This window comes from Typha angustifolia, chromosome 13, assembly GCF_048772165.1.
Source record: "Typha angustifolia cultivar Huaian chromosome 13, ASM4877216v1, whole genome shotgun sequence".
Lineage (NCBI taxonomy): Eukaryota > Viridiplantae > Streptophyta > Magnoliopsida > Poales > Typhaceae > Typha > Typha angustifolia.
This window is the reverse complement of record NC_133251.1, coordinates 749,788-767,503: the sequence shown is the minus strand read 5'-3', so window position 1 is coordinate 767,503 and position 17,716 is coordinate 749,788. Positions and strand designations below refer to the sequence as shown.

General features: G+C 35.7%; 2 protein-coding genes across 2 annotated transcripts; both read left to right on the top strand.

The window, feature by feature from the left end:
* Window positions 1-369: 369 nt before the first annotated feature.
* Window positions 370-2,585, top strand: LOC140774655 (29 kDa ribonucleoprotein A, chloroplastic-like). The gene is made up of 4 exons (XM_073117732.1): window positions 370-757; window positions 1,408-1,509; window positions 1,874-2,200; window positions 2,297-2,585. The coding sequence occupies exons 1-4, from the start codon at window positions 407-409 to the stop codon at window positions 2,357-2,359; spliced, it is 843 nt and encodes a 280-aa protein (XP_072973833.1). The 5' UTR covers window positions 370-406; the 3' UTR covers window positions 2,360-2,585.
* Window positions 2,586-3,385: 800 nt separating this feature from the next.
* On the top strand, window positions 3,386-17,261 carry LOC140773572 (uncharacterized). The gene is made up of 20 exons (XM_073116199.1): window positions 3,386-3,567; window positions 3,658-3,727; window positions 4,931-4,973; window positions 5,192-5,269; window positions 5,467-5,548; window positions 5,656-5,738; window positions 5,915-5,972; window positions 6,702-6,812; window positions 8,347-8,404; window positions 8,552-8,648; window positions 9,642-9,677; window positions 11,530-11,666; window positions 12,736-12,806; window positions 12,880-12,933; window positions 13,312-13,454; window positions 13,632-13,748; window positions 14,936-15,172; window positions 15,554-15,613; window positions 16,704-16,961; window positions 17,056-17,261. Exons 1-20 carry the CDS (start codon window positions 3,444-3,446, stop codon window positions 17,194-17,196), a joined length of 2,058 nt encoding a protein of 685 aa, XP_072972300.1. The 5' UTR covers window positions 3,386-3,443; the 3' UTR covers window positions 17,197-17,261.
* Window positions 17,262-17,716: the final 455 nt, after the last annotated feature.

The following is a 17,716-nucleotide window of genomic DNA, read 5'->3' as shown; positions in this document are numbered from 1 at the left end:
CAATGCTGCCTTTATTATTATTATTATTCTCATTATTATTTGAGAAGAATGGATGAACTGGTTAGATTATATTAAAATTAAAGAGTGAGAGGTTACATAGTTCAGAGAAATTCAAAAACCATATAATGTTGCCATTTATTCTGGGATAAATTCAAATACCATATAATGTTGATTAGGGATATCCTATGAGCAGAAGTGCAAGGCTGGATAGTTAGTAACCATACTCATGCTCATGGTCATGGGTCATGCCACGGCAATCCAAAAATATCTCACTGTCACTTTCGTAATTATCCCAAACCCCAAGGGGCAAAACTTTGATAAAAAATATCTCTTCCCTTCTATTTATATCTCGCTCTCGTCCTCCCCTTCTTGTCTCTCAAAAACCTTATCTTTTGAAGGGAAAGCAATGGCGGCTTCTTCTCTCGCTATCCCTTCACTCTACTCCCAAATCCCAACCATCTCTGCCAGATCCAAAGCCAACCCGGCTCTGGCTTATGCCTTCTCTCCCAAGCCGTTTCCTTTCGTGAAGCCCCTCTCTCTTGCTCTCAGAAAGGCGCGACCTTTCGAGTTGGGTTTCATCCCGAAGGTCGCGTTCTCCACGGAGTTGGAGCAGGAGGAGGAGTTCGAGGGTTCGGACGGAGAGCAAGTGGATTTCTCGCCCGACTTGAAGCTATTTGTGGGGAATCTTCCCTTTACCGTTGATAGCGCTCAGTTGGCCGGGCTTTTTGAGAGAGCTGGAAATGTTGAGATGGTTGAGGTATATATACGGCGTTCTCGTGTTTTTCTTGTACTTTTTTTTTGAGACATTATACTTTAACTTCTTCTTAGTATTTGGAAGCGTCGTGTTTGGATTTGTCTTTAGTTTGCATTTGTGAAAGTCTTTACTTCTCTGTTCAGGAACACAAATATGTTATACTGTGTAGTGTGTATGAATGTCTAGGCAGTGTGGAGGTTATAACTGCTAATACTTGTAAATTTGACATGACATATTTGGTAGTGGTTATCATGGTTTTAGTTGTAGTTCTAACAAAACCCAGTTTTGTAATTATACAACCCTGCATTCTTGATGGAAATTCCTCTGAATCTTTTTTTTTTTTTTTTGCTCCAATTTTTCAGCGTTGTATTTATTTCTTCTCTAGTTTGGTTGTGTATTCTTATTATCTTGCATAACTTACTACGAAGTGCTAATCATTAGCTACATTTTATGATTCTGTTGCTAAGCAAGATAATGAGGGGAATTACATTGTTATATATATATTGTGTAATTTTGAAATCATTAAATTTTTGTTCTGAAAATGTGGTGGCTTGTTAGTTTTACTGTGGTCACAGTACTTTCCCTTTAATATGGTTCTTTGCGTAGCTGAATGGCTTCACTGGTTCTGTGGATGACATTATCTGGTTTTATAGGTTATATATGATAAACTGACTGGAAGAAGCCGAGGTTTCGGATTCATTACAATGTCAACTGTTGAAGAAGTTGAAGCAGCCGTGCAGCAGTTTAATGGTTATGTGAGTTATTTTTCCTTAATTTTGTTTTTGCCCTTTCCGTGTTCATGCAATATGATGCTTTGCGTACCATGGTAGTTATCAGGCTTCTGAGCTAATGGTGCTCACATTTGATATATTTGTGTTTCTACTGTTTCAACTTGTGGGAGTTATTAGGCATCTGGCTGAGATAATGATGCTCAACCTTGTTTAATTCTTTTTTATGCTAGCAGGTTACATATCATCATCTTAGCACTTTGTGAACTATAACAGTTGGTCTTTCAAAAATCAAGTTTGTTGAGTTGGCTAATGCCTAAACTTGCTTTATGAGAATGCAATGCATCATATGGCCCTCTCTTGATTAAAAAAGTTAATTGTCCTATAACAGACACTTGAAGGGAGAGCTTTGAGGGTAAATTCAGGACCACCACCTGCTAGGGATGATGCTCCATCAAGAGGATTCCGAAGCGGAGGAAATGGAGGCAACTTCGGAGGAAATGGAGGCAACTTTGATTCCGCAAACAGAGTTTATGTAGGAAATCTGTCATGGGGTGTTGACAACATGGCGCTAGAGACGCTGTTCAGCGAGCAAGGGAAGGTCGTCGATGCCAAGGTCGTCTTTGATAGAGAGACCGGGAGATCAAGGGGCTTCGGTTTTGTTACATACAGCTCAGCCAAGGAGGTCAATAACGCCATAGCGAGCCTCAATGGCGCTGTAAGTCATGAAAACTTGTAGATTAGGCTCATCTATTGCTCTTATATAACAGGATGGAACAAATCTCTTAGCTATGTTCTTGGTTTTTCTTTGCAGGACTTGGATGGCAGACCTATCCGGGTGACGGTGGCAGAATCAAGGCCGAGACGCCAGTTTTGATTCTTATCTAGGAGTTTTTTCTTTTTTGGTTATCGAAGAGTTCTTACACTATCATCAATCTTGTAATGTTTATGCTGAAATATTTGCTCAGTGATTTCTGATAGGAAGTTTGCCTAGACTACACAGCTTGAGCTGGAGTTTACATTGTTTGTTGTTGAAATGTCTAAGAACATCAATCTTTTGCTGCAATTTTGTATGTGAAATATGCTGATGAGATTGATCTCTCTCTCTTTTTCTACTTGGCCAGTGTGCGCCTGAATGATCATAGAGTTAATATATGACCTCAATAATTATTTATCAAACTAAGTCCCTCATATTGCTAATTTATTGTCATTCCACGTGGCTAATTTGCAATAAGAAAATGGTAAATGACAAGTCTAAAATCAAATCACCTCATGAATTTTTTTTTATTTATATTTTTAGTGATTTATTTTAATACGAAACTAATAAAACATTTCCGTTTATGTTAATATGAAACTATTAAAATCCTCCATCCAAATTTAACTAGAAAGATATTAGAAATTAAAAAAAAAAGCCTTTTCTGCAAAAATGGGCATTCAAATATTAAAATTATTCTTCTTATATATCATACTCTAATTTTTAAATTTATAATAAAATAAGATTTCTCTCTCTTCTATCTTCTCATAAGTAAGATTATATAATTATATAAATAGATTAATATTAGTAAAAAAAATTATAGTTGCTTAAACAATGAGATAATCATTGCAAAAGTGGTATTATAAATTTGATAAACTCACAACTATCTAATTGTTATATTAGTGTAAATTTAAGGGGATAAATTACAAAGTAATATAAATAAAAATTATTAAGGCTAAAAAAAAAGAGATAAAAAGGATACGGAGAAAGACGCGACGTTTTATTTATTTCTTAAGTTTGTTGAATTATTTAAACTATTTATATTAGAATTTTAAATAAATTATTGAGGGAGGAAATTTAGTGAAATTTAGTTGAACTCGATATACAAATGCACCTCATTAGTTATCAATCTCGTGCTCTCTCGCTCGCTCGCTCGCTCTCTCTCTCTCTCTCTCTCTCTCTCTCTCTCTCTCTCTCTCTCTGTGCGATGCCTTCGTTTGCGATCCCTCCGATCTTGAAGCGGTACTGGCTCCCCGTCCTCCTCTTTGCCCTCGGACTCTTCTTCCAGCTCGTCGTCCTCCCTTCCTCGTATCCTCCGAGCCATTACGACTGTGAGTTCTTTAAACCCTACTTCGAATCCCATGCCATCTCAGCGATCGTATCTTTTCCGTGACCATTTCTCGTCCTTGGCGGTGTTTTAGTGCTGGGCGTACAGAGATATGCGTCCATCGAGGAAGTCACCAAAGCTTACGAAGACCTCTCAAACAAGTGGTAGGGCAGTGCGATAATTTGCTTTTTGATTTTGTTTTTCCCGGAATTTTTTGGTCTTCTTTTGCAGGACTATTATATCATTATTCGAGTTTAGAACGTCGTTCTTTGGGGGCATTATTATGTAAATGTCTTACATGTAGACACTTTTGTCCTATTTGACGATAAAATGGGAGGAGGACACTGTAGGTGTAAAAAAAATGTGCCTCTTAAAATGATTGTTAATTGTTTAAGATGGCTAAAGGTAGTCTTTTGTGATAAGGATCATATTCGGATGGTACAACTTATTGGTACTGTGATATCGGATGTCGTTCTGGTTTGCATTTGGGACATGTTATACAAAATTGAGGTATACAGCATTAATGTCCTCGTCCTGTGGCCTTCATTATAGCTTTTCAGGTTTTTGCATTAAATTTCGCGTCAAGAGTTTTAATTGATATATTGTTTACAATTTGCTTCATCTAGACATATTGTCATCAAGGGATTGATAGTGGAGGTTTTATTATTGTATAGACTGCTTAGAATGCATGAAAAGTTTTCTGAGGTCTAAAAAATCGGATACAACTTAGACTCAACCAAGTCAAATGACACTTCTGATAGTTCAAGCATTTTTCTTCATGGAAACAAATTATTATATGTTCTTGATGGAACTTATGGAACCTTCTGAAAGAAATTATTAACATGAGAGTCAAGTCAAGAACTGATTCAGTCGACTTACTCTAGTACCTGTTGTTAAACTATGATTCCAATGTTTCTTTGCCATTAAATATGTTTTAGCCTTTCTTTTAAAAAAGTCGAGGTGCATTTCTTTTCCCATGTTCTCTAAGTATGTAAAAGATAACAGTACTGACTATTGAGCCCAATGTTGTTATACTGAGGGTGGACCTGGATTCTACCCATTATCCAACAATTAATTTTTAATGGTGTGTGGACATCATTTGTCTTCACAAGCTGTCTAGCTCCTATGAAGGCAATATGTGTCAAATTAATACCAAAATTCATGCAAGTCTTCTTCTATCTATTACTTTTTAGTTTAAGTTTCCTGATTGAGAAGACCGTAACAGGAATATCTTATCATTTACATGCTTGTTCTATGATTTGAGTTTAAGAACTTTTTTTTTTTCTTTGTACATTTATCTGAAGGATTTGGCTTTTTGATAATAAGTGAATAACAATTCTTTTTATGTGAATCCATAATAAACTCAGGCTCTCAGGCGCGGATCCTCCAACAACTAGTGAGTTTGTTAAGGTAGGTCTTCTACTATTGAATCATTGATGGCTAAGCATTGACAGGAAAGTTTAAGCCATTTAGATTATAATTATGTGCTTGGACCACTCTACTAATATCTAAGAATGAAAGTTCTTAATTCTGTTGTTATGCAAATCTTTGCTTTTACTGTTGATGTTTAGAAAAGTAAGGTTATGATATTCCAGTGCTATAAGATTTATGTCCTGATGTTTTTGCAGATCCGCTATTCATTTGAGCTGTTGACAAATCCAATATGGAAGCGAGATTATGACCTGTTTGGTCTTGATGAACAGTTGGTGAGATTCTATTCATTATTCTCAATTGCAGTTCATACATTAAAATTCAAATTTGTATGCATCCGAAAAATTGAAAATATAAATAAATGTGTATCTATCCACTTCATTTTTTCCTCATTGCCATTGCTTACATGGTTCAGTTTTCTCCTTATAGTCAATGTAAGTTGATGCCTCATGCTATTGCTTCGTGGCTGTAGGATGTTATTGGGACAGTCGAAGAACAATATGAGCAGGACTTCTCTAAAATAAACCTTCCATTGTTAAATGCATCTTTATTTGGTAAGTTAAGGTTATTGAACTTTTTCAATTTATGATTGCAAGCATGATGATATTCCCCTTTTATCTTTTGGACAAATAATTGAATTTATACCTACTCTTGGTTCTAGATTCAACTGACCATGCTTCTAATGTGCTTACACATGAGAAGTTCATTTCAGCTATTGAGAAGGAAGAGCCATTGCTCATACAAGTAAGGTCATGAACTTTGTAGAACGAAATTTGGTACATGCTATTTGTCATGGAAGGAAGAGTTGTCTAATTTCTGGATAGCTCTGTTCTGTAAGATAAATTTCTATTTTAAACCCAAGGAGATAGAACAACTTCTAACTACTGTTATATGAATTCCCTATGGCATTTGGAAATAAGGTTTATTCAACTGGAAGTCCTCGCTGTGCTCAGTTCATTGATACTTGGACGAAAATTGGTATGTGTCTCTTCTATAAGATATAATGTAACAACTTTGTTATTTGATTTGTGACTTATATATGCATATTATGACCAAGTTTTCTGGTCCCCTTATCTTAATAATTAATAGTGGGTATTGTTTTCTGATCTTGAATTGAAACTATTAAACAAAAAGGTAACACCTGAGACATCTCTGAATTAAAATCATATGTTTAAACATCCTTTTGATCTTTTAACATACACAAACAATGTATGTAACATTATGTGATACTCAGATTTTTGTCCTGTTAGTAAGGTGAGGTTTGCTAGCATGGCATGCTTCAGCTATTATTTGAAACCAATCCATTATTTTTTGGAGAAAGTTTTTATATGTTTTTCCATGTTCCAAATAAGCCTCTTTATCTTAAAGCTTGGCACAAGCTTATGCTCATCTCTAGGATACATAGTTAACTATTATAGTTTCCAAGGTGGCGTAATCTACCTCTACTGCTGGTCTAACCAATTAAGTTGAAGATATCCATTCCCTTAAAGTTCATTTGAGATTAATGCTGTTGTATAACAGCAGTCTTAATTTTCTTATAGTTCTTAAAATGATTTTTCTTTCTTGATTGAATTGAGTTTCCATGTTACTTTGCATTAGATGAGGGATCCAATCCTTAATAATTTCATTATCTTTTGGTACTACGTCCCATGATTCATCTTTGTTACTAATTTACTATTAATACACAATCTTGATCTGGATGTCTAGATAGTCTATTGGATGGCGTGGCCGTCACTGCTATGGTGGAACTTGGTGATGTTCAGCTGGCTGCATATTTTGCTGAAAAGAAATTCACGAAGCAGCCATTTTTCCGAAATGGTAATTCTTGTAATTATAGTCCTGTTGGTTCTCATTTTTCTTTCAGTAGACAACTTAATCTGATTTTCTTCTTATTGTACCTAATTTTGCCTTTGATAATGATATGATATAGTTTCCTAGGTACTCATCGCCTTTCTTAATTTGGTTTATTAGTAGTATTTGTTTGTTGCTGAAGAATAAGAAATCCTGCTGGGGCATTCGAACGCACCTGATTAAGCATCTTTGGAATTAATTAACTCTTCCCTTTTGTCTCTTCTCTTCTTCTCGCTCAACCTTCCCTCAATCTAGTCCACCATCATTGTTGGCTAAGTTCCTTCCCCTCTCGATCCTCAAAAACAGCTCCTTTCTTCCTTCTTTTTTTTGCCTTGTGCAGTACCCCAACCTACCTTACACCTCCATTAATCCACATTTGTTAACCCTAGCCGAGCTCCACTACCACCACTACTCGGCCATCCTTTTGTCAATCCATTCCGGTAGATTCGAACCTCCACCCCAAATCTATCAAACCGCAAAATATTATTTTGAATCATCCATTGAATCTCAAGAACTCTCTAAACCTTGAAGTTTCGCGGTAAAATCTAGCTTCCAAACTGGATGTCAGATCGTGAATTGAAGACCATATTCGGACTCGCATTGCTTGTGGGAGTAGGAAGACACCTTTGGATCACCGATCAAAGGCAGATCGTAACAGATAATTTGTATTTTACTATGTTATGCTTAGGAAACCAGCATTACACCAATGTGAAGCTTGCGAGGTACTGTAGGATAGACATCTTATAACATCTTTATGATTTAAGGCATTAGATTGAGAATATACTCTAATTAGGATAGTGCAATATCCAAGATTTGTGCATCTGCAGGTGGCTGTGTGGTATCAAACTTAAGTAAAACTACACAATTTAGAAAATAGTTATACCTTATTTCAGGAAACAATATGAGGTAATCGTTTCTATCTCCTTGAATCAATTCTTGAAAAGGAAGGGCAAAGACTGTTCACTTTGAACCGAAGCAATATGATCAGAGTAAAGACGAGATTTTGACGTATTATGTGATCATTTATCTCCTAAAAGGTAAAATGTATAGAACAACAGTAACAATTCAGAACTTATGGGGTCACAATTTTCTAGGAAACAGGCAGAAAATAACATCTGAGTGAAAGTGGTAAGAGCTGAGCAGGGTTGATATCTCACTAGATATTATAGCATCAAAAGCTCTATTCACAACAAGGTGGTTGAAGTAATCTAAAATAGGTACAAGTAAATAATTAAGATAGTTTAGACATATCCGATGTCTTAGGATATGCCTAATGAGGTTAAATCATCTAATACAAGTTGAAGCAATGAATGGTAGATAATGTGTATAAACTGATCGGCAAAGCTAACGGTAAGAAAAAGATGAATAGCTAAAAGATTCATGCATGTGAGCCCAAATAATTGCGACATCAGATTTTTTTTCTTCCTGTTTCTCTTGTACTTCCCTGGTTTCTAATGGCTATAGTATGCATAGCATTTCTAACTGTTAACGATTCATGCAGGTATACCGGTCCTTGTTGCATATCCACCTAACTGCAGAAGTGCTAACTGCTTTTTAAGGTTATTATTGTTAACAAGGCAGAGGTTAAGTTACAATAACATCTGAGTCTAGTAATGGTTTTAATAGACTGGCCTCGTCGTATTCTTGCCTTCTTTAATCTTCTTTGTCAGTACTCTATTTCTCATACACTTCCCCTCTTCACCTAGGTACCAAGGTGAACTTTCTGCAGAAGCAATTGTTGATTGGATGGCAGCAACTATACTTGGTTTGCCTCGCATTTTATACTATTCTAAGGAAGCACTGGTGAGATTTACTTCATGCTCATTTACCTCCTTTTATCTTTGCAACTATTACATGAATATAATATGATGTTATACTTGATGATCAGTGATTCAAGAAAATGTAATAGCAGCATGTTATGTCTATAGAGGATTAGTATTGCTATTTTCATCAAAGTATCCATTCTTTTCTTATAAACTCATATTTGCTTTGCATATAAGAGCCAAAATATTAGGACCAAAAAGATGATATTTTTATTCACTTTGCTATTGTTGACTGCTTGTAATGCCTTTATTTTAGAACCTTCACGGAAATTATCTTTAACGGATATTATATACAAGGATGGCAGTGCCATAGACACGGCTTGTGTTGATCACCGGCTAGAACGGCATGTGTTGCAAAAGAGGGAGAAAAAAATATGAGGGAAACTACTCATATTCACCCTTTGCTGCTCGTCGTCGACCTTGTTGTCATTGTTTGTTGTCAACTTCATCGTCGCTGGTCATTGCCGACCTCTTCAACCCCCAAGTTCGAGGTGCCGCTCGCATCCGTGTTGGGTGCCTTAACCCAAGGAAGAAGAAACGATTAGTGAGTTGGGTTAGGTTGAATAAAAACTTAAGTTGTTGACCCGGTGACCGGCGACAACGAGGTCGATGAAAAGCGGCGAAGCTGCTAGAAGGGGATTCTTGCGGCACCCTTTGTGCCACTTGTTGGCGCGCCGTTGGCATGGCCATCATTGATTATATATATCTAATAAATTTTCTCTTTGAGTTTAAATTTGAACTGCACTTAAAATGTAATCACATTTTTCTTTTTGTTTCATAGTTTCTCATTACTATCAAATATTTTTTTACTTTGGCCAGCAAGATATAACTCTTTTGTTGTTCTCATTTCAGTCATGACCTATTTTGCTCGACTCTGCATATTCATTCTCTAGACAACTCTTAAACTTTATAATATCTTAGCTGGTTAGGATATTAGGGTAAGTGGTCACTTGACAAGCTAATGCATTTTCAGGTACCCAACTTCATCGCAAAGAGCGGTCAAAACAAGGTACTTTTTACTATTGGATCTTTGGGGTTTCTGTTCATTTCATTACTTTTTCCTGCTTAATGCATTTAGAGAAAATTTTGAAGGTAGACCCTAATGAGCATTTTATGTAGCAAAATTTTAAATGGTGTCTAGAATAAGATAGAGTGGTTCAGCTCTGGTTGTTAGCTATGCCTGGTTATTACCTCATGTTACCTACTACTTGGATATGCTACATGGATTATTCATCTTCCATGGGTCCTTTTCAAGGATGTAAAAGACCAAGCAGAGTTGAGCACTAGAATGATTGAGCTCTTTTTACACTTGGATCATTGTTTAGGTTAGCGAGCTTAGGCTCTAATGCACATGCTCACTTCCATGAGCTACTTGTAAGCTGCCTTTGTAGCCAATGGAACCTGTTGCTTGCATCTTGTTAGATGCCAAGCTTGGCTCCTTAATGGGCCTATGACCAACAAACCTAGTTTGTGCAGCAACTTTGAGCTAGCCTAAAGTTAAGCTTTCAAGGTGTGGGCTTGTGTTCATCAGCTGCCTGTTCATTTACATCCCTACTCTGCATTGGATGATCCTATTCTCAGCTTTTATTGAAGATATTATGGTTCACATTTCATGATCAAATATGTTAATCTACTATCAATTAATCATACTATTCTCATAACAAGTTTTCTATAAACTATACAGTAGAGAAGACAAGCAATGCACAGCACCCAGATAGATTGTATCAGCAATTGATTTCTTCCTCCATATTCATGCTAAGTAGCATTTTGCTTTTCAAGGATGTTCTTTGTAGGATGTACAAAGTAGGCTCCATTTGGTTGAGTTTAGTGGCTGAACACGACTAGCTGGCCTTAATTCTTAGCATAGCTTAGGTAGCTTTAACTAGGCTAAAAAAATGTAGTGTTTGGTTATGAATTGGGCTAAAAGTATAATTGTTACCTTTAATGTGATATGATTGTTGGGTTTGGAGGAAGATGAGAATATGTAGAAAGAAAACCAATATGCCCTTTGACCCTTTTGACTTTGAAGTATGTTAGTATCAAAATATTATTATTAAATACAAGTTTTTAAAAAAAATTCCTGAAAGAAGCTCACAAGGTTGTGGGCTTACAATACAAGCCTGTAAGCCCATTGCAGACTTATGAGCTTGTAAGCAAGCACTTAGGGTCACTGGTTTTTTATGTAGCTCACAAGGTTGCAGGCTTACAAACCGGCAGCGAGCTTAGATACAAGCCCATAAGCCCATTACAGACTTGTGAGCTTGTAACTCTGCGACCATTAAGTTATGTTTTTGTTTTCAAGTTTTGAGGCTTTAGCATCAGGGTCATTTTTTAAAGTCCTGTGGGCTTATAATCTTCTGCATAAAGTTATTTTTTCCTTTTTTAAGAGTCCTCAATATTGTAAACTTTATTAAAAAGTGTGAAAATAAGCTATTGTGGGCTTAGAAGCTTGCAAGCCCTCAACCACCTTATAAGCTATTGCAAGCTTAGTAAGGTTAGATTTTCTCTGAACAAAATATTATTATCAAATTTGTAAAAGATAAATAATGGGCATTTCAGGGGTAAATTTGTAATTTGAAAATAATTCACTCATTTGTATTTTCTCTCTCCTCTACTCTATTTGGTTTTGAATTTAGTTAGGGACAATAAGGTGTTTGGTTACTAAACATGGCTAGAGGGTCCCTAACCAAATTCAGGGGCTAGCCCTGGCCTCATTTCGAACACCACCTTAACCATTTAACATCTTATAGCTTCCTGCATATCTCTCTTTATGTGCTCTTATATAGCTTTTCTCCTCTTCTGTTGTTAGTTCATTATCATGTCTTGAACTCCTGATTATCTTTACCGCATATGACTAATAGGTCAAAGTCATTTTCTTCTCAAATACTGGGCAACGTGCTGCCCCATTCCTGCGCCAAGCTGCCCAAGAATATTCAAGTTATGCATCTTTTGCACTTGTTTTGTGGAGAGAGCAGGATTCTCAATTTTGGTGGAACACGTATGTGCTTAATAATCATGCCAACTAAGTGCTGTGTTCTTTATGCTTAATGAACGCAACCATATCTACAAGTTCTATGACGTACCTATCTGAGATATGGCTCTCAATTTCTTTGTTTGACAGTACAATGTCCAATAGGATATAGTTGGATGTGCCTTTCTCCTTAGAGTGAATTCTGGATTCTATTACAGAATCGGGTTTTTATACTTCATTCTCTGTATGATGGTTAACTTCAGATTGACGATGTTGCTTACTATAGTTTTCATGTAGTTCTATTTTTTAAATTTTGTTTTGTAACTCTTAATGTCTTAATATTCAGATAATTTTGGGATTTCACGTTATGTATTCAGTTCAGCAGTAGAAAATTCCAATATTACCATACAAGCTTGACTTTATTATTGGTTCTAGATTTCCCTATATTAGTTGTTATATTCTTATATAAATATTGTAGTTAGGTCATCTTCAGCGTTAGTCTGTGAGAGAACTTTCTTTACATTTTTCATCGTCATTATATCCTCTTGAATTTTGAATTATGCCTTTATTTAGTAATATTTGTAGTCAGTTCTATGTTATTCTAACCAATATGTAGGCTTTAGTTATTGTTGATAAGCAAGAGAAAACTTTAACATGGATTGTGCATTATGAGAAGAGTCTAAACTTCTTTAATTTTGGTACAAGTCTGAATCTCGATATAAGATAATAAATGCAATTTTGTCCTACTGAAATTTATCTTGTTTATTCAATTTGAAAGAAAACACTCTGAACTTTGTGCTCATCATTGGATTTTGAAACTTAGTGAAAAATGTAATCCTTCCTGACTTGAATTTTCTTCATATGTGATGGCTTGATCTATTCCAGAAGGTGGTAATTTTATCTTTGGTCAACATTTCTTTGCTGCTAAGCATGCCATGTTCTGCACTGTAACAAAGTCATTTCTTCTGTCGTTCCTTGTATCATGCTGTCATTGCGATGTAACTCATATACATTGAAAGATCTAGATTTCGTACAGATCCTTTATTTATGTCTTATATTGCAAATTAGCTTCTGATCTTTTCATTTGCACTGTCAGGTTTGGCGTAGAATCAGCCCCTGCCTTTGTATTTCTAAAGGGACCAGGCGTCAGACCTGTTGTTTATCATGGTAAGCTTCTATATGCTTTTCATCCTTATATTATCACATTACAGGGATTAACTAAATGTCGTCTCTTCTACAGGGAGCTCAAACAGTTCACAGTTTATAAAAATCATGGAAGAGAATAAGCACCAAGGCATGGTTTGCCATGAGTTCCTAGTTTTATTGCATCCATATCCAGAATGTCTTGCTCGATTGCAGATGTTACTTCTTTAGAAGTATAGATTATGTTCACAAGAAAGTAAAGTTAAAGTTAAATCTGTTAAATTGCCTGGTTATTTGCATTCTACACTTTCCAGGAAGACTGGTAATATGTTCCATGCTTAGAGTTTAAAAAACTGCCAGATCATTATATACATATCTGATTCTTTAAACATTATGACTGAACCAAGTTGATACGATAAGTTGATTGGCATGATCCTCTCAAACTGTGTCTAATTTTAGGTTTTAATTGTGCTACCATACATGCTGCATATATCTCTGGATACACAATGAGTTTCGCTATGGTTTTCAGAACTGCCACAGTTAAGGAGTGATACATCTATGGAGCTTGGTTGTGATCCAAGAGGTCATTCTCGTGCTGGAAATGACACTATGATCTGGTATTGCGTGATTACTGCTGGCCGCCCTAGTATTGTACTAAGCAAAATGCGAGAAGTAAGTTTCTTTGGTGTGGTATTTGTCAATAAATAGTATGAAAGAGTAATCTATCGTTTGTAAGCTTGACAAATTTTTTTTTTTCATATATAGAACTAACTAATTAATTGGTACCATTAGATTTCAAGTAAGTTGTTTTGTCTTGTACCTCTTCTCATGTGCTTGAAACTACTATAGACCATGCACAGGGCCCAAGATATATTAATGGATGGCGATGATTCAGGTCCAGTTGCTGCTGCTGCCTTAAAAGATAGTCGTTTAACTTTCACTTGGCTTGATGGAGAAGTTCAAAAGGTGAATTCATTGCAATGTTGATTAAACCAATATGTGTCAGTTACTTCTGTATAAGTGTTCATTTACACTAATGAACACTGAACATAGATTTTGTATATGGTAGTTAGTTACAAGTTATTTCATTGAAGGGTCCAAGACTTGTTTGCCAACATGATCTTTCAATAAAGACAGGTGTACAAGATTATTTCACTTTCCCATGCTAGCTGGACTTCCTACTTCCTTGAGATGATAAAAGCTCATCAGAAAAGTGACATCCAAGGGGCCCTTGACTCTTATCTTTCCTTGAGGAAACTTGAGCATGTTTAGTATATGAAGTTGATGATGTGATTCCCTTGCATAAGGTGCAAAGGACAATATGAATTTTTAAATGCTCCTCTAAGTTAAGCAAGTAATAATATAAGGGGCAGTTTGTAACTGTTGTGAGCCAGTTTGATCTTGCCATTATTCATATACTCAACAGTGAACACTAAAAAATTTATAGTAACATTTTCTTGGGTAGAAGTTTAGGCTGGTTTAGCTGGGATTGTGTTGGTCCATTTTGGCTATCATCTCTTCAACTCAAAGATTTGAACAACTTACGATAGATTTGACTGGCTTTGTTGGGATCCTTACAAAGCATCAGGTAAGGCTCATATTTTGTCTATTTAAGTTGATTTTGGGCATCAATGCTCCACTGAACCCAATAAACCTTCTTTAAATTGAATTTGCATTCATTGTGAGTTTTTGTCCCATAGATTAATTGGTTTGATGTGTTTTTATTTTGGTTCCTTTTGTTTTTATTTGGTCAATATGCCATCTGTCCATCTTCTGTATATATTTAGAAGTTTAATCTATGAATTACAGTTGCTTATTAGAAATCCACTAATGAATTCAACAAAGTATTTTAATTCTCACTAACATAATTTTTTTTAATTGTTAAAGGTGAACTTGATTAATTACTATTTAAATAAGTTATGCAACTGATGTTTCTTTCTCTAAGATATTGAAAGTACTGGGAAAAGTAGATGTATCTTTTACCTGACAACCTTATTTAAGTGGCTTATAGAAGGCATAATTTTCTATGGATTTTGTTTGTCTGCTTGAGGACACGAGTCTTTCTATTTGCATAAAGTTTCACATTTTATTTGCTTGTTCTTATTGATTTATATCACTGATACTTTTGCATAATTTTGCCACATCTTGTGCAGGAAGTCTGCATGTATTACCTCACACCAGACTATGCTGATGGAACTTGTGGACCTAGGACCTTTGGCAATCCTGTTGATGTTCCTCGGATATTTCTCATACGCTTCCAAAGAAAGCCAACAGAGGATGCATTAAAGACTGAGAAGCCGAAAAATATCTGGGAAACTCTACGAGGAGAGGATACACCCTTGGCCTCTCAGCTTGTTGCGAGATACAATGGTTCAGAAGACATCCAGGAGGTGTGTGACTTTATAACTTTATAATTTTATAATTCTATTTTTTTAATTTCTCTCTGTGAGCTGTATGTATGAAGTTCCCTATGATCAGATTATCTTCAGTAATCGCTAGACATTTATTTCCAGGTGAAGAGTTTGCATATCTTGCCAAAATTTCTTCATATTCTTATTTTTTTATAAGCACTTTTAACAAAAATTTGATGTTTCACAACCATTTATCTGGTATTGTCTTGTACTATAATGTACTGCAAAATCAAAGCAGCATGGACTCTTCATTTTGTAACTGGTTATTGCTAATCGTGTTGAACAATATGAACCAACTGTTTGACAGTTAACATGGTTGTAACTGGTTATCTTATGTCTTTGTTTCTTGAACCTTGACAGATCATTCAATGGATCTCTCAGATTATCAAAGATGGTGACACCAGAGAAATTCCTTACTTTGTAAGTCTTCTACAGCCCATCAACACTTGAGCAAGATTGTATGTCTGTAGAATAGCATTTTACCTTATTATTTATTTGCAAGAGTTAGGATTACTGATTTAGATGTAAATTAAAATGTTTGCCAAGGATGGTGCAATGTGACTTTGGTTTACTTCTTATAGTTAATTATATATTTCATTTTTCATAAAGTTTCTCAGTCAGATTATGGCATTTTCCATTCCTGGCAATTACTGTTTGGCACTTACCTTTTATAAAGTAAGACTGATTACCTAACATCTAACAATTTATTGCTCATGCCACTGGGTTAAATATGGTTATCTTCATCATCTTCTCTTGGGCTATTATGTGCAATGTAGTGCGAGCCATTCCTTATATAAAAGGTCATTATAGTTATTGGATTTTTTTTTTCACTGGGATTTTATGCATCACTTGGGAAGTTTGAATCTCACTGACTAGGCAGTGGTGAATATGTAAGATTTAGTACGGACAAAGTTCCCCATAAACTTGGATCCTTGTGTGTAGGCAACAGTTTGTCTGAAAAGTATAACATATATTGTCAGTATGTAATTCATGAAGAAATCTTTTACTTCTGTGACATTTTCTAACCCATGAGAGTTGTACATTACTGAGATTTATCCAGATAATGTGAAGTATACGCACCATTCCATCGTCACTCAGCTTGCATATATTCGGTTGTAGCTGGACATCTCAGACAATTGAGCATTTAATATATCATTATTTTCTTTTCCATTAATTGCTTTTTGAAATATCAGTTTTACATCTTGGTTCGTATAGTCAGTTTAATGAGTACTTTCAACATTTGCAAAACATACTGATCATTCAATCTTTGCTCATTGCATGTTCAACTGATCTTCGGAAGAAAATCTCACATCTTTCAATGCTTTTCTCTGCTTGATTCTAATGGGCAGAGTAAATTGCTATTTTCAAGCATTAGATTTCAGCCTCTAAAATAGTATCAAAGGTCTAGAATAGCTTATTAAGTATCTTTTAAAGGCCATGCTATCACCGTTGCTTTGCTCTATCAACTATTTATGTTGATGCATAACCTGAACTAGTATTTTGTGAGCAGACCCAGACTGTGCCAAATCTGAACCCTGAGGAATCAAATCAAAAATGGTCAAGGAGTGCTCATGGTATACGATCAGCTGGCGAAGGTCTAAAACAGAGGGTTCAGAATTTTGTTTCCCATATTGGTGATTACATGAATGACCCTAGGCTTGGCCCAAGCTTGCTTTTATGCGCATGCATATCATTTGGAACCATATGGCTGCAAAGTAGCCAGACTACTCCATCTACTACTCCATCTACTACTCCATCTACTGGACAGGTGAGATAAATCATGTTATTCTGCCCTTGTATTATTTAGTATCTGTGTATTTCTTCCTAAGAATGTCTGATGACTAGTCTTGTGTACTTCTCAGGATGAAGCAGTAAGCAATAAAAGAAGTCGCAGACGACGACCGACGGCAAGTAGATCAACCCATGATAGGCCCCAATCCATCACTGATGAAGAACCCAAAGATGCATATCAACTGCTATCATCGGGTTCTGACTCCGAATAGCCAGTGTTCCGAGAATATTTCTTCTGTAGACCACCACGCTCAGCAGAGCAACTAACTCAGGCTCAGATATTATTACAGGCCGAATTAAAGCAAAGCCTTGTGCCTAATCGAGAATGTCCAATTAGCCTGAGTTCCTTTAAGTTACTGTAGTTAGTTTTCTACTAGTGAAAATTCTTGTAATAACTATTCTCCTTACATCCGAATGTCCAACGATGTATGAAGAGTAAATTTGTACAAAAAAAATATCAATCAGTATATTAGTAAAATTGTGCAGTATGGACAACCTTTTGTAATTCATGCACCATGGTGTTATTTACTTTCTTTATCAGTTTCCTTTTCCAAGGTAAATTTTCAGGTGTTTGGGGGCATATTTGTTCTACATGCTAATTTCCACCTGAGGTGTAGGTTACTATTTAATTCATCTAACTTTCATCTAATTACCATCACATACTCTCTGCAGAGAAAAAGGTGCGATTATTGGAGTAACTTTTATTCATTCGCTTCGAAATTATAGGAATTA

Coding starts and splice junctions, on each gene's coding strand:
- LOC140773572 (XM_073116199.1), top strand. CDS start 3,444: ATGCCTTCGTTTGCGATCCCTCCGATCTTGAAGCGGTACTGGCTCCCC. Junction 4,974..5,191: donor CAACTAGTGAGTTTGTTAAG/GTAGGTCTTCTA, acceptor ATGTTTTTGCAG/ATCCGCTATTCATTTGAGCT. Junction 5,973..6,701: donor TGATACTTGGACGAAAATTG/GTATGTGTCTCT, acceptor CTGGATGTCTAG/ATAGTCTATTGGATGGCGTG.
- LOC140774655 (XM_073117732.1), top strand. CDS start 407: ATGGCGGCTTCTTCTCTCGCTATCCCTTCACTCTACTCCCAAATCCCA. Junction 758..1,407: donor GAAATGTTGAGATGGTTGAG/GTATATATACGG, acceptor CTGGTTTTATAG/GTTATATATGATAAACTGAC. Junction 2,201..2,296: donor TAGCGAGCCTCAATGGCGCT/GTAAGTCATGAA, acceptor TTTTCTTTGCAG/GACTTGGATGGCAGACCTAT.